The 23,446-nt window shown below is 49.2% G+C and overlaps 9 protein-coding genes across 10 annotated transcripts; 2 read left to right on the forward strand and 7 right to left on the reverse strand.

Moving 5' to 3' along the window:
• Positions 1-985: 985 nt before the first annotated feature.
• Pmar_PMAR023392 (hypothetical protein) lies at positions 986-1,579 on the reverse strand (the record flags this gene model as incomplete). Its single annotated transcript, XM_002783224.1, has 1 exon — positions 986-1,579. The coding sequence occupies one exon, from the start codon at positions 1,577-1,579 to the stop codon at positions 986-988; it is 594 nt and encodes a 197-aa protein (XP_002783270.1).
• A 553-nt stretch (positions 1,580-2,132) lies between these two features.
• On the reverse strand, positions 2,133-3,500 carry Pmar_PMAR023393 (cytochrome P450, putative; the record flags this gene model as incomplete). The annotated part of the gene is made up of 1 exon (XM_002783225.1): positions 2,133-3,500. The coding sequence occupies one exon, from the start codon at positions 3,498-3,500 to the stop codon at positions 2,133-2,135; it is 1,368 nt and encodes a 455-aa protein (XP_002783271.1).
• A 333-nt stretch (positions 3,501-3,833) lies between these two features.
• On the reverse strand, positions 3,834-5,709 carry Pmar_PMAR023394 (conserved hypothetical protein; the record flags this gene model as incomplete). Its single annotated transcript, XM_002783226.1, has 10 exons — positions 3,834-4,194; positions 4,251-4,377; positions 4,624-4,693; positions 4,737-4,816; positions 4,862-4,991; positions 5,043-5,124; positions 5,178-5,292; positions 5,341-5,438; positions 5,498-5,573; positions 5,622-5,709. 10 exons carry the CDS (start codon positions 5,707-5,709, stop codon positions 4,140-4,142), a joined length of 921 nt encoding a protein of 306 aa, XP_002783272.1. The 3' UTR covers positions 3,834-4,139.
• A 528-nt stretch (positions 5,710-6,237) lies between these two features.
• On the reverse strand, positions 6,238-7,595 carry Pmar_PMAR023395 (hypothetical protein; the record flags this gene model as incomplete). Its single annotated transcript, XM_002783227.1, has 4 exons — positions 6,238-6,397; positions 6,451-6,594; positions 6,638-6,738; positions 6,786-7,595. The coding sequence occupies 4 exons, from the start codon at positions 7,593-7,595 to the stop codon at positions 6,238-6,240; spliced, it is 1,215 nt and encodes a 404-aa protein (XP_002783273.1).
• A 213-nt stretch (positions 7,596-7,808) lies between these two features.
• Pmar_PMAR023396 (threonyl-tRNA synthetase, putative) lies at positions 7,809-11,932 on the reverse strand. Of its 2 annotated transcripts, none has more exons than XM_002783228.1 (20): positions 11,753-11,932; positions 11,412-11,651; positions 11,261-11,368; positions 11,060-11,213; positions 10,896-11,014; positions 10,762-10,845; positions 10,576-10,713; positions 10,377-10,502; positions 10,184-10,309; positions 10,064-10,137; positions 9,926-10,007; positions 9,730-9,873; positions 9,611-9,682; positions 9,441-9,564; positions 9,298-9,397; positions 9,070-9,251; positions 8,857-9,016; positions 8,633-8,804; positions 8,416-8,571; positions 7,809-7,970 (listed from the first exon to the last, which is right to left on the reverse strand). In XM_002783228.1, exons 1-20 carry the CDS (start codon positions 11,849-11,851, stop codon positions 7,917-7,919), a joined length of 2,514 nt encoding a protein of 837 aa, XP_002783274.1. In that variant the 5' UTR covers positions 11,852-11,932; the 3' UTR covers positions 7,809-7,916. The 2 variants fall into 2 exon arrangements, with proteins under 2 accessions (XP_002783274.1, XP_002783275.1); XM_002783229.1 differs by lacking the exon at positions 7,809-7,970 and adding an exon at positions 8,062-8,332.
• A 5,207-nt stretch (positions 11,933-17,139) lies between these two features.
• Positions 17,140-17,548, forward strand: Pmar_PMAR023397 (iron-sulfur cluster assembly protein, putative; the record flags this gene model as incomplete). Its single annotated transcript, XM_002783230.1, has 3 exons — positions 17,140-17,241; positions 17,286-17,367; positions 17,445-17,548. The coding sequence occupies 3 exons, from the start codon at positions 17,140-17,142 to the stop codon at positions 17,546-17,548; spliced, it is 288 nt and encodes a 95-aa protein (XP_002783276.1).
• Positions 17,549-17,739: 191 nt separating this feature from the next.
• On the forward strand, positions 17,740-19,423 carry Pmar_PMAR023398 (WD-repeat protein, putative; the record flags this gene model as incomplete). The annotated part of the gene is made up of 10 exons (XM_002783231.1): positions 17,740-17,807; positions 17,888-17,990; positions 18,038-18,139; positions 18,324-18,434; positions 18,480-18,619; positions 18,671-18,811; positions 18,855-18,987; positions 19,033-19,113; positions 19,169-19,320; positions 19,369-19,423. 10 exons carry the CDS (start codon positions 17,740-17,742, stop codon positions 19,421-19,423), a joined length of 1,086 nt encoding a protein of 361 aa, XP_002783277.1.
• A 492-nt stretch (positions 19,424-19,915) lies between these two features.
• On the reverse strand, positions 19,916-21,762 carry Pmar_PMAR023399 (deoxyhypusine synthase, putative). Its single transcript, XM_002783232.1, has 12 exons — positions 21,631-21,762; positions 21,518-21,576; positions 21,362-21,461; positions 21,171-21,288; positions 21,063-21,122; positions 20,914-21,014; positions 20,786-20,870; positions 20,619-20,734; positions 20,462-20,571; positions 20,351-20,417; positions 20,098-20,308; positions 19,916-20,047 (listed from the first exon to the last, which is right to left on the reverse strand). Exons 1-12 carry the CDS (start codon positions 21,744-21,746, stop codon positions 19,979-19,981), a joined length of 1,212 nt encoding a protein of 403 aa, XP_002783278.1. The 5' UTR covers positions 21,747-21,762; the 3' UTR covers positions 19,916-19,978.
• Positions 21,763-22,349: 587 nt separating this feature from the next.
• On the reverse strand, positions 22,350-23,360 carry Pmar_PMAR023400 (hypothetical protein). Its single transcript, XM_002783233.1, has 6 exons — positions 23,205-23,360; positions 23,042-23,157; positions 22,862-22,982; positions 22,733-22,814; positions 22,588-22,679; positions 22,350-22,534 (listed from the first exon to the last, which is right to left on the reverse strand). Exons 1-6 carry the CDS (start codon positions 23,324-23,326, stop codon positions 22,360-22,362), a joined length of 708 nt encoding a protein of 235 aa, XP_002783279.1. The 5' UTR covers positions 23,327-23,360; the 3' UTR covers positions 22,350-22,359.
• Positions 23,361-23,446: the final 86 nt, after the last annotated feature.

Consider the following 23,446-nt stretch of genomic DNA (forward strand, 5'->3'; position numbering starts at 1 on the left):
CCCTCCCTCCCACATGAAAGGGAGTCCCTTCGGTGTCCTCTGGTGACATTGTTGGATGCAACCAGCCGATCACTTTGAGTGGCACCTCAACTCAGTACAGTATCACATATAGAGCAAAATGATTGGACAATAAGTCTGTGAATAGAGTCACGAATCTTGATGGGGCTGTTGCCGTTGTCTTTTCCTCCTACGCTTACGTCGCTTGCCGCCTTGCACAGGTGGAGGCGCTGTTGCCGAGTCTTCACCATCTAGCGCCGAGAGCCGTCCCTTGAGACGGATGGACACCAGCCTACCTGCTTTATTGTTCACCGCTGGACCCGCATCGCGATTCGACGATGGTGTGGTACTATGACTTGGCTGGGCGTCCCTAATACATAATCCATCCACTCAGCCATAATACGGATTCGCCCTCTACTGCGGATCCTTCTCATCCTCATTAATTCCCTCCTCCGCCTCGTTAGCTGGAGGAAAGGGCTCCTCCGTCAGCAAGCCTACGTACCAGTCACAGGCGCTCAGGGCAGAAGGGCTCTCTACCAGATGCTGTGTTATCTACATGAGCCTTCGGAAGTGTCCCCTCGTAGTGTTGGGGTTGGTACCGCTGATCGCCCGACAAAGCCGGCAAGTCTGTATCTAAGACCTCACATGTGTTTACTCCCCCCAGCCCATGGCCCGACTTTCGAGGAGCACCCGCCTGTCAAGCCGACCAGAGTCCGCTTCCTGATGATAGAATGACCACTAAGAGCAGTAATGCATTCAAGCTACCGAGTCTAGCTGAGTGTAGGGATTGCCTCGCCACTGCCAAGGACACCGACAGTAGGCTGATGATGATGATGCACACCAGTTGAATGCTGACTGCATTGCCAGGCTCACAAAAGGCCACAACTCAACATCCCCACTACGAACTCAAAGCAAGGTTGATACAAGGGTAGTAATAGTTCAATAAGAACATGGTAACGATCATCATGCACGAGCAAGGCAGTCGAGGTCACCTCGTGGGTGATCTAAACCTTGAAGATCCTCTCCGAGGGGAGGTATAACATGTCACCAACGCCAAAGCGTATACAAGATCAGCACTCATATTCTTGAGCTGATATCGTCTAGTCCGTACGCCAGCGACAACACTAAGATCGATCTGCGTGGGAGGGTCAAGCCTGAAGCTGGCCCTAGCCATCTCCTCGAGTGACCAGGTGGCAACCCTCTTGAAGCAGTTGGCATCATCGTAGAGAGCAAAGAACCCCTCAGCATTATACAGATCGATGGTAAGGAACATGTCACAGTCCGGGCTGATGGTAAGCCAGCCAGCAGTAAGCTCTCGACAACAGCATCGGCCGCCCTGCCGTGTTAGAGCAATAGCGTCCATCGCAGTCATGCCGGACAGCTTGGAGACACTCTCGAAGAGGAGGAGCAGTTCGCGGTTGTTACGATGGTCTCTGGTAGCTGGAGGGTGACGGTGTATGGTGACAGCAGGTGTCGACCATACAAGATCTTGCCTGTGCTCCTTGGGGCCTTCATGAAGCTGAAATTCTAAAGGACTGTATCTGTCCAGGAAGAGGGGCATACCCCCAATGATGCTCTTCATGACCTACGCTTTCCCCATGGGTATATAGCTTTTCGACATGGCACACTGCAAGACGTTATTCAAGCTGACCGGAGGGAAAAGTTCACCATTGAACTCCTCACAGTACTTCGCTAGGTCAGGACGACTAACGCCACCACAGACGAGGCGAATCTAAGTGGACTATATAAATCGCGCATTCTCTGAGTGAAGCCTTGCATGTTCCTCATCCTTCTTTCGACTAGCAGCCTCCTTAGCATTCGCCTGGGCCGACATCACTCGCCATACGCCAAAGTAACACCCAGCCAGGATGAGGAAGAGGACCTGTAGGGGGAGTGGACGACTTGGACAGAGGCCTACTAGTTCACCTGTGGCCTTCCAAAGATCTCCCATAGCCATAATATGGCGCTATAAAAGAGCCATGCTAACGTGTTGATGATGGTCATGAGGCTGCTGCTGCTGCTCATAAGCTTACACTGTAACCGAAATTCCCAATAGAATTCGGGCAACGCAATACGTTAGTCCCACGAGCAAATAACAAATAGAAAAGTTGGAAAAATACACTCTTTTGGGTATATCACGTCACTGGGACTAATACGAGGCGTATGCTGTCATCCTCAGGCTTCATAGTCAACCTAAAGATACTCCTAGGGTGCTGTGCAAGATGTAGACTTTCCTCATCCGGGAGCTGCAGTTGGAAGTGTGTGACGATAGCCGCAAGCATTATAGCAAGCTCAGCGATCGCCAACTGTCTACCCACGCAGACCCTGGGGCCAAAACCAAACGATAGCAGGTCAGTACCCTTCAGAAGGTCCTTATAGATAGCACTACTGGGATCAAGCCACTGATCTGGTTGAAATTCCGAGCCGTACGTGAGGACCATCGCCCCGTAGAGATTACAAACAATAACACTACCCTTAGGTAGAGGTGAACCACACAAGAGCACACCAGGACGAGCCGTCTCTAGTACAAGAGTGTAGGCGGCAGGCCGTAGCCTGAGGACCTCCATCACGCACGCATGCAAGTAGGGGAACTTAGTCTTATCCAAGACACTACCCGAGCCAGCTGCTAACTCCTGTCGGAGTTTGTCTTGCACTGTAGGGTATCTCGCCAAATACCAAAGCAGGTAACTCGCCGTACCAGCAGTAGTCTCGCTGCCCGCAGTGAGGAAGGTCAATAGATTGCCTTTAAGGCAGCCGCTGAGGGTAGGAGCTCCCGATAGGGTAAAGTGTTGGACTAGCGTCTGAAGAAGATCTTCCGGGATGGTGTCGTGACCAGAAGCAATAGCCATCTTCCGCCTAAGGATACAGTCAGCCAGCATTCTACTGTTCCTGCCAGCTCGGGCGGTTATCTCGTCGTATATCCTCCATATCTTCTTGAAGGGCCATATCTTGCCCCAGGGGGCACGGTCACGGAGGAGCTGAGGCAGGTCCTTTTCGATAGCTACTCGGATGTCCTCTTGCACGGCGTCATTCGAGCCCTTCTGGAAGCCCAGATCACGGCCGAGGGTCAAACGGCATATCACATCCAGAGTCAGCTTATTGAGATCCTCCTGTATTGTGCCTACTAGACTAGGTACCCGGTTCGATCCCTGGGCCCTCCATTTTTCCATCATCTCTCTCACAGCCTCCTCAATTATCGGAGCAGCTTGCTCGTTGACCTTCTTATCGTTGAAGGCAGGCGCAGTGAGACGCCTCAGCTCCCGCCACTCCTCCCCTTCAGCACTGAACAGGCCGTGAGCGCCAATACCATCAAAGGAGCGCTTCACCCGAAACCTCCTGATGAAGTCATGCGGACGGGCCTTAAGGACTTGCTCTATCTCAGGGACGCCAGAGAGAACAGTAGCCTTCGAGAAGAGGTAGCGAAAAGAATATACAGGGCCATATTCCAACGCCCATTGGTTAAACTGCTCACCCTCCTTACCACGACGAAGCCGACTGAACATACCTTATGAGGAACAGTACGACGAACAAGTAACTCCAGAATGAGTAGTACCGAATATAGGCGGCCCTCTAGGGCCTTTGAAGGGGAGGTCCCTGCCAGCAGCATTGTACCACAGCCGATACAGTGCATAGCATACTCCTCCTATTGCCAGCACCCTTTTCACAGCAGCTACCCTATCCCATAAGGCATCAGGTAGTATAGACTTGAGCCACTCCCATGGCCCCTCTAGCGGACCGATAAGCAAAAGCACCATTCTGAGAATAACAATGGCCAAGTCCCTTTACGGGATACCCCTCTCAACAAGCTGTAGGTGACAACACAAGAAATGTATGGCGTCCGAGACCGTACGCTTAACCTTGGAGTAGTTGTTGAGTAGTATGTGGTTAACATATGCGCCGTGGGCCTCGTAATCCTCCTATAGTAAAATCGATCGAGAATGCAATGATTGTACGGCGTGTTAATGTCTACTGAACTGGCCTCAGCCTACGTAAAAAATCGGCAGCGCGGAAAATGTGATGATGCTGTAGCCCCGTTAAAGCCTCGACTGGCATCAACAATAATACTAGAGGAGATACACAGACGAGACCGTCATATGTTGCTTATCGGGCAGCAACGGTCCGTGACAGCACCTACGGCTACATCAGTGCACACCAGCCGCATCCAAGGCTCTCTGAATGAGGTCGCCCAACCAGTAACTGCACATAAGAGGAATCATACTAAGGAGAAGGAGGAGTATAGAGACACTGCTTACCTAGCGGCGGCACTGAGAGCACCCTGCAGTAGCATGTACATGCCACCTTTGAGGGGATTCTGACTAACTACTTTGGATTTAACCACTCCAAGAACGAACAGTGTCAGCAGACTCGTGCATACGGTACCTATTGGGAGGGCCCGAGTGAAGGACACCGTGAGCATTCCAACGACACGTGTATCGATATGCAAGAGCAATAGGCTAACAAAGGCGTGGTATAAAAACCCAGTCGGTGATCGAATATTACCAAACTGGGCCGTTACGCTAACGAGCTGACTATAGGAACAACGTTCCACTAGGTCACGCGACATGTCGGCATCAAACGATGTCTTCATATACGCGGTATAATACACTATGAACTCGCCCAGCATACCCGCAAACGCGCCGGCTACTGGCAAATCCTTTATCAACATTATAAGGAGGAGATAAGACAGGAGGGGGACCTAAAAGACGCTATGGAGGGAGATGCTGTGGTAGGGATACTACCGAACCGAAAATCATAAATGAGCAAAACATGGCGAATCCTGATGCTGCAGCACTGTCTTCAGCGTCTACCGGGAACAACCCTGAGAAGTGGATGTTCGTGGGGGCAACTAGACCGATAAGTTCACCTAGTTCAGTGAGCATCATGTGCTCTATCCAAAACTCCTTGTATTTAGATAATGTCGTAGCCACTGTGATGGCATCATCCTTGCTTATACCACGCGTACGATACAGCTGTACCATCTCAGATATCTCCCCCTAAGGCACCATGAGTCCACCCCAACACCTACCACCACACCGACAAGATACCTCAGGATAGTTCTCGACCTCCCATTGCTCTCTATTCTGTTCCTTCACAGCAACATCAGTTTCGGCTTTAGCCGATACATACCTGAGCTTGGCGATAATAACGGAGCATGCCGTCCCAGTGCTCGTCGGTATTACTCGCCAAAGCCCATTCCAAATGCCCCAGCAACCAGGTTACCTACGCCTACAGCAACCATGTGGGCCAGAGTGAGCTGGGCTCCAACAGAGCCAGCGATGAGAGCAAACATTGTACCTGATACCGTAACAGGGTGAATGTTGCCGCCAATACTAGTAGAATTACTTATTCCATCGAGTCCTCCAAAGACCATGGGCTTGACATAGCGATTACCCGATGCTGTTGGCTCGTTGTGGTCGGCCATTTTAGCCAACAGCTCGTCCCTGAGCAAAGGCAGCAGCATCATCATAAGGTCTACAGGCAACCCCAATAGGAACCCTACGACATCTCAGATGTGAACATCTCATGAGCATTACGACTAGCTGCTGGATTCATATCTTCAAACGCTTGTCGTGCATCTAGCAAACAATGGTGAGAGTCATAACACGGATAAGGCGGTTTCTTACTGTTCACCCTAGTGTCCGTCAGTGCTTGGTAAGACACCTGGGATGACTGCTGATGAGGGGTCCCTGTTGTTGATCCATTATCTAACATATCTCTTAAAAGTTGACGTTATAGTTGACGTGAAACTAACTAAAGAAGAAGGAGAATATGAGATCGCGACCAGCCCAATTGAGAAGAGCAGATTGCCCCCTTGGGCACTCTAGGTTTCAACCTTTAAAACAACACAAGGCCTACTGTGATCACAGCGATAGTGAGCATATTCGCAGACATCAATAATACAGATAGAAATGGTATCAATAGCTATTCCACCACCACCACCTAAACTGGGCAAATAATAACGAGGAGAAGGACTAGCCGTTAGCGCTAGACGACCGCAACAACCACAACAACAACAACCATGCCACCAGCCGTGAAGACTGTACGGCAAAACCAAGAGAAGAGGAGGATGCAACAACTACATACAATGAGATATACGTAAAGCAAACGGCCCAGCAGTAGTGGAGATAGTAGTAATAGCGGCAGGACAACTGAAGACAACAACAACAAAGTCCATACCAAATTTCCGAAACTTATCTCATTCAGAAAAGGGACGAGTTATAATACTAGTCGTATAACAACCTATCCTAGGAGCTCCAGCAAAGGGTTGTCGTCCCCCATAGGAGGGAGAGGAGTCCCAGTAAAACCAAGATCAGCATCGTAGGGTTCTCGACTATCGCTGATGAGTGCAGCAGGATCCTCTGGGGGCTCGATAGGGCCATGGTCCTTCACAAAGGCTTCACTAAATATCATACGAACGAATACATACGCCGACACGAGGTTGGGTATTATTACGTGGTGATAGCCTTCTTGGAATTGCAGGCCGCGGCGAACCGGACAGGATTCCGCTTGCTTTCGTTCTTCATCTTAGTATTCAGCTGAGACGACGTCCTTGTTGAGCCAAAAACCGTAGAGATCATCATCAAATCCGGACCATACCTGACATGAGATGTGTAGAAGGTGTGGTATGACATCTGCCCACATCGACAGAGCCTCATAAAACTTGTCGGTCTCCTTATCCGACCAAGCGCTACGATGAGTCCTCTTGTATGCATCTTTGTATTCACACCGTCCTGATTCGTCCTAAAAATAATAAATAACAGCTCAGAAGCTACCACTCCTTTTATCACTGTCGTTGTCATCATATTGAGCTCTCCGAATATGTCACCAGTCGACCCAGAGTCATCCTGCTGTAAAACAATATTACCACTCTCATCGAACTTCAGTTGTTGCTGAACCACACCATCACCAGCAGTAGGGGAGGGGCTCGAGGTACTCATAACCTTGTCGAAGCTAACCATACCAAAGAGATCGCCAAAGGCCCCATCGAGAGGCGTTAGATCGTCGGCTTGAGTAGCCGGAGTCTTCGGGGATTCACCATCATTCTTGCCCTTCTTCTCCTTTTCCTCAGCTGTATCCTGTGCAACTACCCGGTTAATTAAGTCCACAATAGTACCGTCACCACTCTGGCTAGGAGTAGACCCATGGCCCTTGGCACTCCTCTTAGATGGAGGGTTCTCTACACCAAGCTCCGTCCTAACTCGCTTTGCAATACGACGACTGATTTGTGTCGAAGTCAACGGCTTGTCGGCTTTCTTCTTCTTCCGGCCACCTCTCCGGCGTTTATTGCCAACCTCACTACCACTCTCCCCAGGAGTGCTCGGGGAGGGTGGCAACAGCACGATCTCGGTCATACCATGGCTTGGCACCACGTCAGTGTTGGTGCTCAGAGGGGATGGGTCCCCACAGATAGACGGCACATGTGCATTAGAAAAAACGTCCGCGATGGGGTCGATACCCGCATCATGAGCCCGAGGCACCACCACACAAGAGGTAGTAGGACTGTCGTCAACTTGCTGGTTGGGACTAGCAATATCATCAACCATTACAGTGTGGGCGACAGGTCCATCAGACACCTCTCCGCCCATACCAATGGTCATCATTAAAATGCCTCAAAAAAGTGCCACCTGTCAACAGGACAAATCCGACACAAAATCTGTCCCCATCATTTTCCCAACTCTCCTGGCAGACAACCGCCAGTTGAAATATCGCTCGCACCTATCCCACCATAGCGGAGTCCGACGACCTACACAAAACCTGTCCCCTTGAAGTATCTACTCCACGGTTGCGAACAACACGACAACTGTCCCACTACTTATGATACGAAATGCTCGACACAGTAGATGAGGAACTAGCCCCACCTCCAATGCAGAAACGTAGCCGTTGATCCGCGTCCATAGAATGATCACTCTTAACGTTTTCTACTCTGATTTCTTCTCCTCGTGCTTCCCACACTCGTGGTGGTGACAACAACCCTAAAATGTGACCAGGTCCTTCCTACCATATCAACAACGCCAACAGCGACTCAAGACTTGAGAAAAGAACAATAAAAACTCACTTCTCACGGGACTCAAAACAAAGAGATACCAATCACAGCCATAGGAATATATACTAGGAGCATATATAAGAAGCACGCGAGAACTATCAGCATCGCCCCGATATCGATATAGGTAGACACTGTCATAGTCGACGACGATTCGCCACCAACACTACTGCCTTTGGACGAGGTAACACGAGATGATTTGGACTCGTCCGGGCAGGAAGTTAACTTAGCGTCAACATGGTCTACTGCAGTAGAAGAGGAAGGGGAAGAGCAGCAGTGAAAGGCAGAATCATCCTAACGACGACCACGCTACACTGATGACTTCGAGGAAATTATTATTCAATTATTGACCATACCACACCATTCCCAATTCTCACCTCATCGTTCTTCAATGGTTCCGGCAACTTGGCCAGGACCTCAGGCAGACGCCCCATAAAGGGCTGAATAGTATGAAGGTCATCCGAGTTCACTTCCGACCCCTTCTCGAACATATCAAACATCTCCCTGATGCCGAACGTACCCAACGGCCTCGCCTAACAACCACCACAACAATAACAACAACGTTTCAATTCCTTATGAAGTGTCCCAACTCACCGTATCACGCTTCCGTAGAGTGACAGTGAGATCGTTCTGCTCCTTTTCACCAACAACAGCAATGTAGTTGAAGGCAGCTACCTGAGCCTCGCGAACCTTCTTGTTCATGGTCCTCGTCGAGAGATCGGCATCAGCCTCATACCCCAAACGGACCAACTGCTTACGCACGTAGCTGAGATCACACAGGGGAATAACCCATACTACATGCACTTACGGACCCTTACTCAGCATAGTCACTGTACTTGTCACTAACAGGTACGACCATGACCTGCCTAGGTGAGAGCCAGAAGGGCCACTTGCCACCGAAATGCTCCGTCAAAATAGCAGTGCACCTCTCTATCGAACCGAGAATAGCACGATGGATCATAACAGGACGTTCGAAACCTACACAACATGGTGAATACACCAACAACAACTATCACGTCGAGGTAACTCACCGTGTCTGAGTTCACCCAGAGTGATCTCGTCAGCCTTGGCCTTGCTTCCAACGTTCTCAACAGCAGCAGAGCTTTGAGTACTACCCTTCTGCTGGTCGTTAACAGGACTGTTAGCGGCCTCTGATGCTGCATGGGCATCACCACTCTCCTCCGTCTCGGCAATGCGGTATTGCAAGTTGAATCTAAATATGATAACATCCAGTCACCGGGGATCGAACCCAGGACCACCTGATGGGCAAGTTGAAATCAAGCTGAATGGTGCCGCACTGGTGATAGCGGTTCAGAGCGTCACGAAGGCGGATATCGATCTTAGGACCATAGAAAGCACCTACGACTCACAGTAGACTATGCAACCCACAACAAAGTAGTACCATCGCCAGGGTTCAAATCATAGTCAATACCGCAAGCCTCAAGGGCGTTCTTGAGGCCGCTCTCCGCGGTGTCCCAGATGGCTCGAGAGCCAATCGCCTTCTTCGGCCGAGTCGACAGGCACACCTAAGAAGATGACAATGTGAGTGGGCCAGGGACGACGACTGCATACCGAGAAGTCAAATCCAAAGGTATTGTAGACGAACTTGAGGAACTCGAGGGCATGAACAATCTCATCCTGGACCTGCACGTGAAGGGCCAGTGACCATCTCTAGAGGGGTCTAGTCTCACCTGGTCAGGACGGCAGAAAATATGAGCATCATCCTGCTGGAACCTTCTGACACGGGTGAGGCCGGAGAGGGTACCCGATAGCTCGTTACGATGGAGTACACCAAAGTCGGCCATACGGATAGGGAGCTCCTTATAAGAGCGGACCTGATACAATGATGATGTGACGAAATGATGGTATGGCGGCAACCAGCACTACCTTCTGGTCAAATATCATACAGTGACCTGGACAATTCATAGGCTTGAGGAACCACGTCTCACCCTCAATATTCATACTATACCTGAGAACAAAGCAGAGCCTATCTACATCTCGGCCCACGATACCGGACACACTCACATATTATCCTTGTAATTACCACAGTGACCAGACTGTTGGAAGAGGGCTTCACTGAAGATGTTGGGCGTGATGACCTGTCAAGGAAATCCCTAGGCCGTAAGGGATCAAACAAGAACTAACCTCATCAAATCCACGAAGTCGATACTCCCTACGTATGAAGTCAACAAGCTTGTTGTATATAACAGCACCGTGGCTGGTCCAGAAGCAGGAACCAGGCGACATGGTAGGATGGAAGAAGAACAGGTCCTGAACAGCAACAACAACCGAGCAGTTAACGCCACTTCTAACGACATCACTCAAGATCAATGCTCACCTGCTTCTTGCCAATAAGCCTATGGTCTCTCTTCATAGCCTCCTCAACATTCCTCTTATATTCCTTCAGCATCTTCTCAGTGGGGAACGATATAGCGTAAACACGTTGTAGAGAATCGTTCTCAGCCTACAGTACTAAAACCATCGAACCCAGCAACAGCCAAGGGTACTACTACTACTACTAGCACTACTACTACTACCTTTCCTAGCCAGTAAGCCTGAGAGTTTTTGTTAACCCAGAAGGCCTTGGCGATTCCAGTACGAGGAAGATGAGGACCACGACAAAGATCGACCAGAGACCCGATACGGTAGACCGAAGTCAGCGATCCATCCGGAACCTAACAGGCCCTCAGGCATCCATACTCTTCAGCCAGTCCTCACCTTACCTTAGTAGAAATGAGTTGAAGCTTGAAGGGATTATAAGCAAAGAGCTCCAATGCTTCCTCCTTGGTGACGACAAGCCTTTGGAACTGATGACGACCACCAATAGAGAACAGACTCCCCCAAAACAGAGTAGTGCCTTCTGATCACTCTTAACAATCGAGTCAATGCGCTTCTCGATCTTTTCGTAATCATTTGGGCCCAACTTGAGGTTGCCAAAGAATCCATCATAGTAGAAACCGTTCTCGAGAGGGGGTCCTAAGGACGTGGTAAATATAAGAACTTTACTCTAGTGAAGCTTACCAATGGTCAGATAGCAGCCATACTCCTGCTCCATAGCCTCGCCAAGAATGTGCGCGCTGGAGTGCCAGAAAGTATCTTTACCTTCGGGGGAGTCGAACTTGAGGAGTTCTAGTTTACATGAACCCTCCAGAGGTCTCGATAGATCCCATACGGTCTAGCAATACAATTCACTAATAGAACACCACCTAGGTGAGTCCTTACTTCCTTCTGCCATGCCTTCACCGTATTAACGTGAGCCTCCTCCTCATCATCAGATCCCTCATCACCAGCATCAGAGCCAACATCAGATTCATCATCAGCAGCAACAACCTGAGCTATAGCCTTGCTCCATCCGGATATACAGGAGCCTTACCTGGTCCATACTGTCAACAGGCTCAGTGTAGAGGATCTTTGCGGCCACCACGGAGTTGGCCAAACCCTTTGATATGCCAATAGCGATGTCCAAAGGGGTGGTCTCGAACTTACGACCCTCTTTCTGAGTGCCATCAGGCAATACGATGGTGATGGGGTCCTTGGGGAGCGCGGCAAGACGCTCTTCTTGAGCGGCATAGAGCTTATCAAAAAGCTCCGTGGTCTCCTTAAGGTAAGGTGCCTACACATCCGGACCTACTTTGTATCTTACAAGCTCAACCTCAAGATATTCCGCTCCTCAATGCAAATCATAACGTGCAGCACCACCACGGCTTAACTTACTGTAGCATTAGGATATATCTTGAAGTCGCCTTCGAATCTGCCGGTCTCACCGAGCCTAGCTCCCTTGCCTTGATATGTCTTTGTCCTAGTACCGTACATTATGTTGTTATTACTAGCAGTAGTGGTAAAGTAGTTGGTAGTAGACAAAGCGCGTCGAAACGCTAGTATAAAGGAGAAACGGAGAAGGAAAAATGTCAACTTCAGCGACAAGGCCATCGCCCAACCCCACAATGCTCCATCATGACGCAGAAGGTCCAACACTCACTACTCGACGAACATCCGGCTTGTGAGTTAGCGCGCGCCATAGTGATCGATATTCTGCACCCTTTGGAGTGGGCATTAACCTCGAGTCATGTAGGCTCTGTGTCCGCTTATAGTCGATCCCGAAGGATTCCTAGAGTCGGTAAAACATAGTATTAGAGAGAGAGGGTATGGTGTATCGTAGCTTACTTCAAAATGGCCCTTCGGAAGGTTGCGATGATGGACCATCACCGCTCCTTCCGCAGGGCCATTCGGACGTAACAAAAGCATTAAGTAATGACCACATACCTAGTATTTCGCATGTAGACTAATGTAGGCAACCAAAAGATGGTAACGAATCGATTTTATTCTGTTGAACGCCCGATAGTCTCTAATAACACCTTCAAGTAGGCGAACACCGTACAGTACAGACTGCATGGATGCTTCGAACATCATAGACACTCCTAACAAACATTGGGTTTATGATAGGCCGTGTGTTACAGGGCAAGTGGAATATCTTGACTTCTCGGCACTAGTCTACGGTTACTCTCTGAGGCTCCAAAGCTTTGGTGCTCATCAACCACTATGATGATGTCCGCCTGCAAGTGGCAGGGCTCCATATACTCGATGAAACGCTGGGGGCGTCATCAACGTAGAATTTCTCCTCATATTTCCCAGAAAGGAAACGCAGTTTGACATTGATCTCAAACCCCGTCCGCAGTCTCGACAACAGATTATTGAAATCACCACAGCGGGAAATTGGAGGACAGTGCAATGGGAAAATGCTGTAGATTGCGTTGTAATCTCAACGCGCGTTCGGTGCTGTGGGAGCTACTGGACCTATAACATCGGAGGAGCTCCTTGAGAAAAGAGAAGTCCTTCACGAAGAACAGATCCTCCAGAATCTAGGCTGTGTCCCCTAAGGTCTATTCTAGGTGTAAAGACCTAGGGCCTAGAAGGCATTGGGAGGGAGGCAAAAATCCTAAAGGGAGGAGCTCAGGAGCCATCGCCCGAGGAGCTGCTCCTCCCTCATAACACGCAGGCGAGCTTCCTTGATGACCTATACCCAGGAAGGTGATGAGCTTTCTTGAGGAGCTTGAGGGCAGCTTAACCTTAGTTGAAATGCTGTTTACACATCAAAACGAAGAGTTTTCGAGCCTGAGGATCGAACCTCACGATGTGTAGCGCTACATGGGATTAACCATTCTCCCATAGTTCACGCATCAATAGCCAGGCAACATGACGTGGTTCCTACTATACTCAAGTGGAGATGCTCTTGACCCACACTCGTGAATACAACAAACAAATGAGTTCGCCCAGAGCTCTGCGACTGTACAGATACTGGGTGAGATATCTGGCTTGGCGGGAATGCTTTTAGCGGCCGAGAAGGCTGAGGGCGATCTACTCCCGTTTGGCATTGACGATGACGATTTTTGGATGTTTTTCGGATGGTCAACTCTATCGTTGTTGTTTACTAAGAAGAGCTGATCCAAGAGGGAGAATTCCACAACCAAAACAGACCGATCAACTGTCCTCTGTCCTTGATGGGTTCATCAATTGAGAAATCAGGCATTGCCGCACAAATTGTGCATGAAGGGGACTGAAGCCGTATCATCTATGATCGTAGCAGCATGGATAAAGATCTTATCTTCACTTCGCGAGGTGGTAGGTTCGATTCTTGGCGAAGGGTTTTACGACGCTGAACTCCTCTACCCATACTCCTATCGACAAGCGTGGGCCTACTGTTAGTTTCACTTGATAGAACCCATACGTAACTAAACAACTCAAATGACTGTAAAATGTACCAAACGTGACAGTGGGTAACAGCAATGTTTATGAAGAAGCTGCAAAGGCGTGATGGAGGGTGATGAGCTCTTCAACCCCTCTCTCGACACTTCAGTATAATATCTCGCTGTTCACCCCATAACTTGCTAAGCTGCATTATCAGGCGGGTCAAACGCTAACAATAGCACAGATGATTGAGGAACCGATTCGATACAGTAAACCAACTCAACCAATGCACCCGTAGCACCGTGCAGCTACCTGAGATTCCCGATCATTGTCCTCAATCTCCTTGGAACATCGCTTCTTGAGCTCACGCGCCGTCGATTCAGTACCTACACAGTCGACTGTCATCAACATGTATACGCCCTTAATACTACACATAGCCCGCCATAGGGAATCACTATTGGATATACCATTAGATTGCATAAACCATTTAGTCGACTGAGGTGCTCCTTCTAGTCGTGGTGCCGGCTCTCTAGATGGTGTCGTGAACTCAGTGAGTGCCTTCTCAAAGGTGTCCTTGAGAGGATGTCTAGGAGGAGGGGGAGGAGCCTGAGTCCAGTCACTTGGTCAGCCCACACTAGTGTAAAAAGGACCGAACCCCCTTGGATGATACCCAACCCAGTGTGCTCACCAAAACAACTCTCATAGATTTCAGCTTCTCCTCCTCGTCCACAACATGCTTGAGTCCATGCCCAGCCTCCGGAGACCCATTCCGCCCATCATCGCCTACTCGCCGTCGTTTGGATGCACTAGATGGAGGCTTTGTCGGCTTTGACCAAGCCTCCTTCAGCCCAGTCAAATACTTGGCAGAGTAGACCTCAACAGCACACAGTAGATCGTAGCGTTAGTTATAAGATATGTGAGCATTACCCGTCGTTTATGCCAAATGTCTAATGTACGCAAATATGGCTTCTTATCATGTGGCGATAGATTAGCAACAAACCCGCACATGTTGGGGTTGAGGAACTTCTCAGCTCCCTGAGGGCCCACTTCGGAATGTCACGAGTACGGCAACCTACCGCTTGTAATAGATTCTGGTTGCTCATCCGGCCCCGCTGAACTATCTCGTTGAAAACATAGAAAATGCTAAGCTTGTGATTAATATGTCGACTATGAGCGTGCTCCTCCGCCAATATTTGACATACTTCACTCGACAATGAGGGCATATCCCCGATTAGCCTGACATATGGTCATATACTACATTCATGAGGCCTTCGCATACTTGGCAACCCCAACAATCGCTTCCTGAGTGCCCGCGATCTCCCCGAGCTTCTTCCGTAGATGATCCAATGCCCGGACCTGTTGCTCAGTCAAAGGCCGCTTGGCCCCTCTCCCTCCTGGGCTAGACGGTGACGATAAAGAGGAGGAGGAGGACATACAATCGACGGCAGCCTAATGTCATAACACATTACCTTTCTGATGTTCATAGCGTCTACAGTTTCAAGATTCACCCCAGAGAGTAACACTGATATAACGCAAGTCGTATAAGCATTGGAGACTTCAATGGTAGTCCGCCCACTCTCATGGGTATAGTAATATCATGGATGTTTCCGTACCCCACGAATATCGCATATGGATACATGCTGCATAACTGAGTGTTGTGCAAATCGGCATCTATGCAATAGTCAGTTACCTCATCAGTAATTGCATTACCTCGGCATGGACCTAACGAATGGGATAGATCTCTACTTATCTTTAGACACGTCGAACCAATTCCAGGATCGACAATCCCTCTACAGAGTGGAGGGCGAAGCGTGAGGTGAACACTAACACTGTACCCAGCTTGCTAGCCAATGGTCTCTCACTGATCGGACGGTATGAGCCAGTAGAGACACCGTAGTTGCTGGTGCCAAAGCTCAGTTCGGCAAATGGCAAAAACGGATATAATAACGGCTGACGGAAATTCTTGTGCATGTGTGAGTTTTAAGTCCAACGCCGACAACACGGCTCAGTTAGACTCGCATCGATGCACATTAGCTCACGAGTTTAGCCTTTTGCAAATTATTGTTGTTGTGCAGAGTGCACAACTACTTAAGTTTGAAAATTGTTGATGATTTTACGACTATGATTACACACCTTTTAAACATCTAGTTCGTTTTTGGAACAATCCGGCTGTTTGTTCTGAATTTCGTCCAGGCGCGCGAAGTTGGAGCTACGAACCCGAATTGAAAAGATCGTATTCGCAATTAGAACTTTCAAATTCGTCTGAAGTCGATAGGAAGTTCAAGTTCGTGTTAATAGAGCTTTCAATTTCGACTTTCGAACCTTCGGATTCATCATAGAGCTTCCAATTTCGTCGGTTTGGAAGTTCCAGGTGGGCACGCCCGACAACTCTTCTACAGGGGTGGGCAAATCCCGACCGGGATTCCGTCCCGACTGCCGGGACCGGCCCGGAACCGGGGTTCGGGCCGGGATAGCGAGAAACCCATCCCGGCTAGTAGGCCGGAATCCGGGGACCCGGACCCCGTCATCCCGACCGGATAACCTGACCCCGGTTCTTATGGAGTGCAGGGCCTAGCCCCTAAGCCTAGCGACAGCCCTCTGGTGCTACTAGCAGCAACGGGGCCATATCAAGTCGGCGATTCCGACTTTCCGGCCGGAAAACCGGAAATCACGTCGGGACAGGAGGCTAATTCACGAAGCCGGGGTATTGGTCGGGCGGGACGGGGCGGTCAATTGTAAGCCACCCGGACTGCGGGTCGGCCGGGATCAGCCCAGAGGCAAATGCCCATCCCTGCTCTTCTAGAGGACAAAACTTTGACCACGAGGCCCATAATGAGCCCACCGGTTGTGAACTAGCCGAGAGTTCGGCGAGTTCAGATTCATCCGATTACAGTGTTAAATTAGCACGCAAGCGTTCTACTTCGTGTCTCACTACGTTGAGACTTGCCAAGATTGCAAGATTTTAGTATTTGAGAATGTAGCCATATCTTGGCTCGAGCATGATATTATGTCAGCTACGCATGGAGCTGTACCAGTAGGAGACCAGGGGGCGCTCGTTATTGAAGTGTGCGGTCCCTCTTCACTATCTCCAGGGGAACTTGTAAGTTGAGTGCACTTTGTGAAGGCCGTAGTTATGGGGAATATGCCCTATGCATCTGCGACTGTATTAACACTCGCATTCTATAGGCCATTGATGACAACATCAATGCTGTTCATCCCGAAATTTGTTAGTACTTTGTATTAGCGTAATGTTTTCTACGTTGTCTCGGCACCTTGCAGCTGCTGCCGCATCAGCGGCGTCCTCAGGAGCATCAGCCCAAGCCGTCATGACGGTGACTCCTGCTGCTGCATCAAGGATCAAAGACCTTATGAAGTAACGAGTCCCTCTCTATCGGCTATTCACTGCTCTATACGACATGTGTTTCAGTAAGAAGCGTGATGACTCAATCATAGGCCTCCGAGTAGGAGTGGGCAAGAAGGGATGTGAGAACATGAGCTATACCATGAACTACGCCAGAGTAAGTATGCCCCAATCTTCGCCTCCTCGTTATAGTCATCTTAGGATATCGGCAAGCTCGATGAGGTAGTCGAGACTGAAGGAGTTAAGGTCGTAGTGGATCCCAATGCCCTCATGTATCTCATCGGTAATAAGCGTAACCACCAGCTTTCAGTGACATCGTTTGTGCTAGTTGGATAGGGTAACTATAGGTTTGCCTCTCAGGTACAGAGATGGACTACGTCGACAACGACTTGGCCTCAGAATTTGTGTTCACTAATCCCAACCAGAAGTCGTCCTGTGGGTGCGGTAAAAGCTTTAGTGTTTAGAGCAAGGAGTAGTGAATCATTTATGTATAATATCAGTCGCTTTGTTCACAACATTAAGCTATGCATTGCTCAAAATGAACATATCACAGTTTATGCCACTGTTACTATTGATCGACAGTATGTTGTGTTCTAGTGAGGAGGAGGAGGGAACTTGATATGTTCATATTACAGAGTGTGGCGAATTGTGGTTAATGGCTAAAGAGCAAACTGACTCGGAGGGATCTGCTCCTAAGGCCGCGGTACCAGGTCTGAATGGAACGTAATAAGTGGGTTATGAGCACGCCGTAGAAGTGGTGCTCCTGTGTCTTTATTGATCTATGCTGCAATATAGGTGCTCAGGTTCTACATGGCCTATCCTATTTTTTCGATGTGTTCTGATGAGCATGGTCTGGTGCTCACTGGTGGTGGGGGAGGAGGGAAGGAGTATGGCGTTCTCGACTATGTAGCGTCGTAGTGGTGGTAGGCCTGGGGAATTGATATAAGCCTCAGATCCAAGCGCATGTGTATGATGAGAGTACAGAGTCCTTTACTACCGTATCATCTATAGAGACGGACACCAAGGTCTGCTATGATATCACTTACTGTCCAGCTGTAATACCAAACCTTTCCGTCATCGTACTTCTCAACGTGTGAGCTCCACAGACCGACCGTTTCGCAGCTGCCCTCACAAGTGAATGCCTGCTACTGCGATTCGATCCAATCTCCCTCTCTTTAACCTGTGAAGTAATGCATTCACCACTATGATATCAATGCTTGGACTGTGTGTATTCATCAGGCACGGTTTACTGTGGAATTGTCCAATCCTGGCCAGACTGTTTGTAATGTCCTCCGATACAGTCCTTCAGGAGCGGAGTTACTCACTGGTGGTGATGATGGAGTCGTTCGTGTAGTATCGCATCATTGCACCCACCGGCTATGCTTATCGATATAGGTTTGGAACCTGGCCTCATCTACTTCCGCACCACGCCTGGCTTTGGATGATCATCATAAGGAGATAGTAGATGCCGAATGGGCTCCTAGTGGAGATCGCTTCGTCACCTGCGGTCGGGACCGGTCTGTAAAGCTGTGGAGGTACTATGGCTATCTCAGTGCTCTCCGGCGTATCTTGTTTTGGGTCTTCAGTGGGGAAGGTGCTTGTACGGACACTATCATACCAGAGAAGATGAAGGCTATTTCTCCCCTCGCCAAATTTGCCAGGTTTGTCAATGATACTTATTTGATCGTTGCGACCCATGGGCCACGAGGACCTTCCTGGCTGACAGTGTAGGTGTATAGTCTAATACGCGTTACAATAGACGTTTACCAGGTACGATGTGGGCTCTGATGGCAAGGCAAAAGAGGTGAAGAAGAGTCAAATTTCTAAAGCTGTAATTTGCAGTATCGCCTTGAGCCAGGATCGATCTAGAGCTGCTATAGGATTCGTGGACAGCACTAGAATGGTAGTGCAGACAAGCAGTAACTGCCCATCAACGTGTGTTTGGCAGATACTGAGCTTAACGCCAATAAGTGTATTGCATAAAAATACCGCAGTTGTACACGAGATGCCTCCTGGAAAGGCCGCTTTCGTAAGGCAGTAGTGGACGTGTCTCCAGTCTATGATATCTGCCTCCTCCTCCTCAGGTGCTCGACAAGCACATAGTGTGCACATCATCAGCAGACTACAGTGTGAACATATGGAATGTTAAGAAGCCGGCTCGGAGTCAAGGCCTTGGTTGTTGTTGGTGGCTCATCTTCCTCCTATCCCTCGTGACCCTGCTCTACTACGGTTATCTGTAAGCAGTTGTACGGTGCATGACCCTTGTCGAGTGATGCATTCGTAGGTACGCATTGAAAGAGGGGCATCTGGGAGGTCAAGGACGCCTCGATGAGCTTTAAGATTATTCATTATCGGCGTGTCAATCTTGATGTTTCGACTTTCTGGTTTGCTGTTGTGTTTGTTAGTCTGTTGATACGTGAGCATTCGCATTGAAAGAACAAGTATGTTTTCACATCACTCACACATCGGCCGTTCATGTATTACTATCATGTCGCTATCCTGTGCTATGCAGGTTAGTTCGATTTTGAGGCGTATCGCGTGGATTGGGCCTACTATTCGATATCCATATTCATCAAGGGCTTTTAGTGCGATATTCACATGATGGCCTGAACAGTAAGAATTATTAGAAAAGTAATAGGTGTTTACTGTCAAAACCCTCCGAAGAGTTTTGTCATGACCGCAAGCCAGAACTGCTTTCTTCGATACGCTATCACCCATCCCACTGGGCTATTCGTGATTGCACATGATATGGCGTTAACCTTGCCTTACCCTTCATGACGACTGTGAAACACAAAACCTGTGGACATCGTGAGTAACTGGACATCAATCGTGAAGATAAAGCAGACGGAACGGTGTAACGAACTATCGTTAAGCAAAATAACAGTAGTGACGAATCAGTTAACGGCCATCAACTTCCTCCTCTCCTTATCATGCTCGCTGGGAGTATACGACTTGTTATAAACCTGCGATGAGACACCATCAAAACCATGTCGCCAACGGTCGAATGCCTTACAATCCGCGTGCCGTCCCCTCGAGTTCTCTCCCATTCCCCAGAGGCCACCCTAGGGGCAAAGCACTTCCCAATGATGAGAGGCAAGACAAGTGTGGCCTCAGTGTACACCTTCACAGGCTTGGCATCGATCCTGATCTTACCCCAGCTCACGGCTTCATCGGGGCGAGCACCAGAGTCGCAACCATCGAATTCTTGTGCAGTGTTGATGTACCTGCCCACATATCGTCCTCTACCTCCTGATACCATTGCGTACACAACATGGTCGGCACCATTCCTCATCAAGTTGGCATTCATAGCGTGATGCTTTACCACACCTCCGCCTAAAACCAGAACGGTTGAAGACCGGTAGAAACGGAAAGCTCACCGATGACGATAACTCCGGTATGGCGCGCCTTCACAGATTCATCATTGACCTTCCGAATGTCAGCCGCGATATCGATAATGAATCCAGGACGCTTATACGAATGGAAGTAACTGCGAAATTGAATCTCCTCTAACGAAATTTGGTTATTATTAGGTACATCATGTCGCCGATCGATCCATCAGTGATGGCAGGGCAGAAAACAGGGATGTTGTTTTTGTAACACCAGTAGTAGACCGAGCGTGGGTCGTTGATCTCCTTACCGAAACGATGAATCTGATATAAGGAGAGTAACCATCACAACTGTTATCCCCATGGTAATGGTACCATGGTGCTGGGCGTCCAAATAACTCCGTCCTGTTCCTGCTCGTCATGCATCTTGTCGATGATAGGCTCGATCCACTCCTCGAACCTGCACACTGCATTGCGTTCCATTTCTATCACCCACGGCTTACTTGCAGTAGTTATCATTAGGGACGATCAGATTTCCCGTGCGGTTGAGTCCTCTACGACGTAACGTTTTACCGTCAAGAGCAAAGTCACCGAGATGGAAGTCCTGTAATTCAGCAATACTGTACGTGAATGAAAGGGGACCTTCTCTTACCGCGAGGCATTTGATGAAATCCTCCTCGATGCCACCAGCCGTAGTAATAAACACTTGCGCCTATCGAGAGTTGATTGGCCTCATCAGTGCGGCCGTTCTAATGCCTACCATATGGTGCTCAGCTATATACCGGATGAGCTCACGGCATCCACTAGAGATGATATTGGAAGTGTACGAAAGCCATACCTTCGTACGTACGTCCAAACGTGCCTCTTCACTTCGGAACCTGCAAGCCGTAAATGCCACCAATGCATCAAATCGCCACTGTGAGTTCTCTCAAGATGCCCATAGAGTGTTACTCCTCGTCCTCATCGTCAGCCACAGGCTCGTCATTGAGACTCCAATCCAGCATCGCATCGATTTGCTTGAACGCCAAGCCAAGATTGGTGGCTTGAAAGCCTAGCAACCACTCCCAGTGAAGAAAACTACAACAATAAAGGGGAGAAAAAGAACACCTGTATACATCATCTGATCCATCATCGCATTGAAGTCGACTCCGTTATTAAAATCGTACCTACATCGAAGAATCGACACTCTTTGGGGACGACAAAGGCTCTGCTGGACTTACCCCTGAATGACGGGAGTATCAACCGTTTCGCTCGAGAGGAATACAGCATCATCGGCGATCTCGGGGATCTGTCCCGAGGCTACTGACTCTTCTTCTTCTGATTTATCAGCTCCCATAAAGAATGCAATGACTACTTTCAACTTGTATGATATGTAGGACGACTTCAACGCGACAAGGAGACTATGTTCGACCCGTTTCCAAGAGTTACCGCTATTTCCTGAGCGTTGAGGGTTAGTTGTCACCCACGTTGTGATGGGGCATCACCAGGAGTGATGACCCTCAGCACACAAAAGGAGACAACGCTTAAGCTCGGAAGCGTCACAGGAAGCACGCAATAATACAAGTCTTCAAATTTTCAGTTTGCGAACAAGAACATCGATACCCCATAAAGAACAGTAGCGATAGACCTATGTCACCATTAAGAGGAGCTGACAGAACCTAACCACCTCTACATTAGACAGAACAGGACTGCCAAAAGTGATGGAGTTAATGACACGATACGTAAAACGACTTATAAAAACGTTAAATGCTGGTTCGGTTGACGTTTGCCGAAATATATCTACGGACGTCAAGAGTAGACGTGAGCACAGACTAAGCAGAGTTTACGTCGGCGGCTGGGAGGGGACAAATTGTGACACAATGCTCTGACCAATGTGGCGCTGTCACTGCGCTGTGGCATCGAGCACCCCGAGCTTATACCAACTCAACAGCAGAACACCGCATCAGAACTCAAAGGTCATCATATGCTATGACGCCTCTACCCGCCTCCGCCTGTCGAGCTTCCGGCCGATCCTCACCCTTCTCCTGTGGCGACTCCACAACCGTAGTGACCACTGCCGACTGCTCTTCCGAATCGGCGGCGACCTGCTCATTAGCTCTCCGTGTGGCTGATATACGACGATATCTGAGGAGCATGGGCAGCATTCAAGGACATCCTAGGAAGCGATACTGCAATACCGTTTATAAGTCTCGGAATCAGGACGAACTCGCCGATCACGCCCCATATCATCCTGCACCACTATGAACTCCTCTGTCGAGTCTTCTGGTACCTAGTTCACCATCACTCCAACCCCCTAGGCATGCAAGTCTCCTTCTTCCTTACCAGGTCGGCCTCGTCAATGATGAGCTCCTCCTCGAGAACATCTGTGTACTCATGAGCTGCCACTTCTCGTTGTGACACCGTCCTGATAAGAGGGATATACCGGTGGCTTATAGCGGTGATTAGCCTCACACTTCACCATCCTCATCATTGGTGCTTGCCTCGGCATCAGGCTGCTGAGGGGAAGCGACAACCGCCTCAGATGCCTCTACAGGAGGAGTATACCTCCGGCGCTTTGGCTGGCGTACAGGGCCTGACAGTACGAGCTCATCGAGCTTATATGACAGTCTCGATGAACCCCAACAGTACTACTTTGAGGAACACCATTAAACCATCCATCAGTATCCCTATCTTCTGTCCCCTCATCATCAGTCTGCGTACTCACTGTCGCCCTAATTACCGCGTTGTACGTGGCCGTATCATAGAATCTACAACATCGTGAATCCCTCCACGTTGAAGACCCTACTACTACTACCTTACGAAAGGCTTGAACTCTCTCTCCCTCTCCAATAAGGCATCCGCCATAGTCCCTCCACTCGGAAGGTCTTCCTGCCGCAACTCCAATGAGTTACGTGGCGAGTCAGCGTCGGCGTTCATTCAATCACTCCCCCCAAGACTAATCCACTGAGCCATAGATTCGGCCGAGATTGCCCCCTAGAATACTATAACACAACAAGCTGCGAATAATACAGAGAAACTGATCCGCACCAGTGTCAC

Source organism: Perkinsus marinus (genome assembly GCF_000006405.1).
Source record: "Perkinsus marinus ATCC 50983 genomic scaffold scf_1104296937140, whole genome shotgun sequence".
NCBI lineage: Eukaryota > Perkinsozoa > Perkinsida > Perkinsidae > Perkinsus > Perkinsus marinus.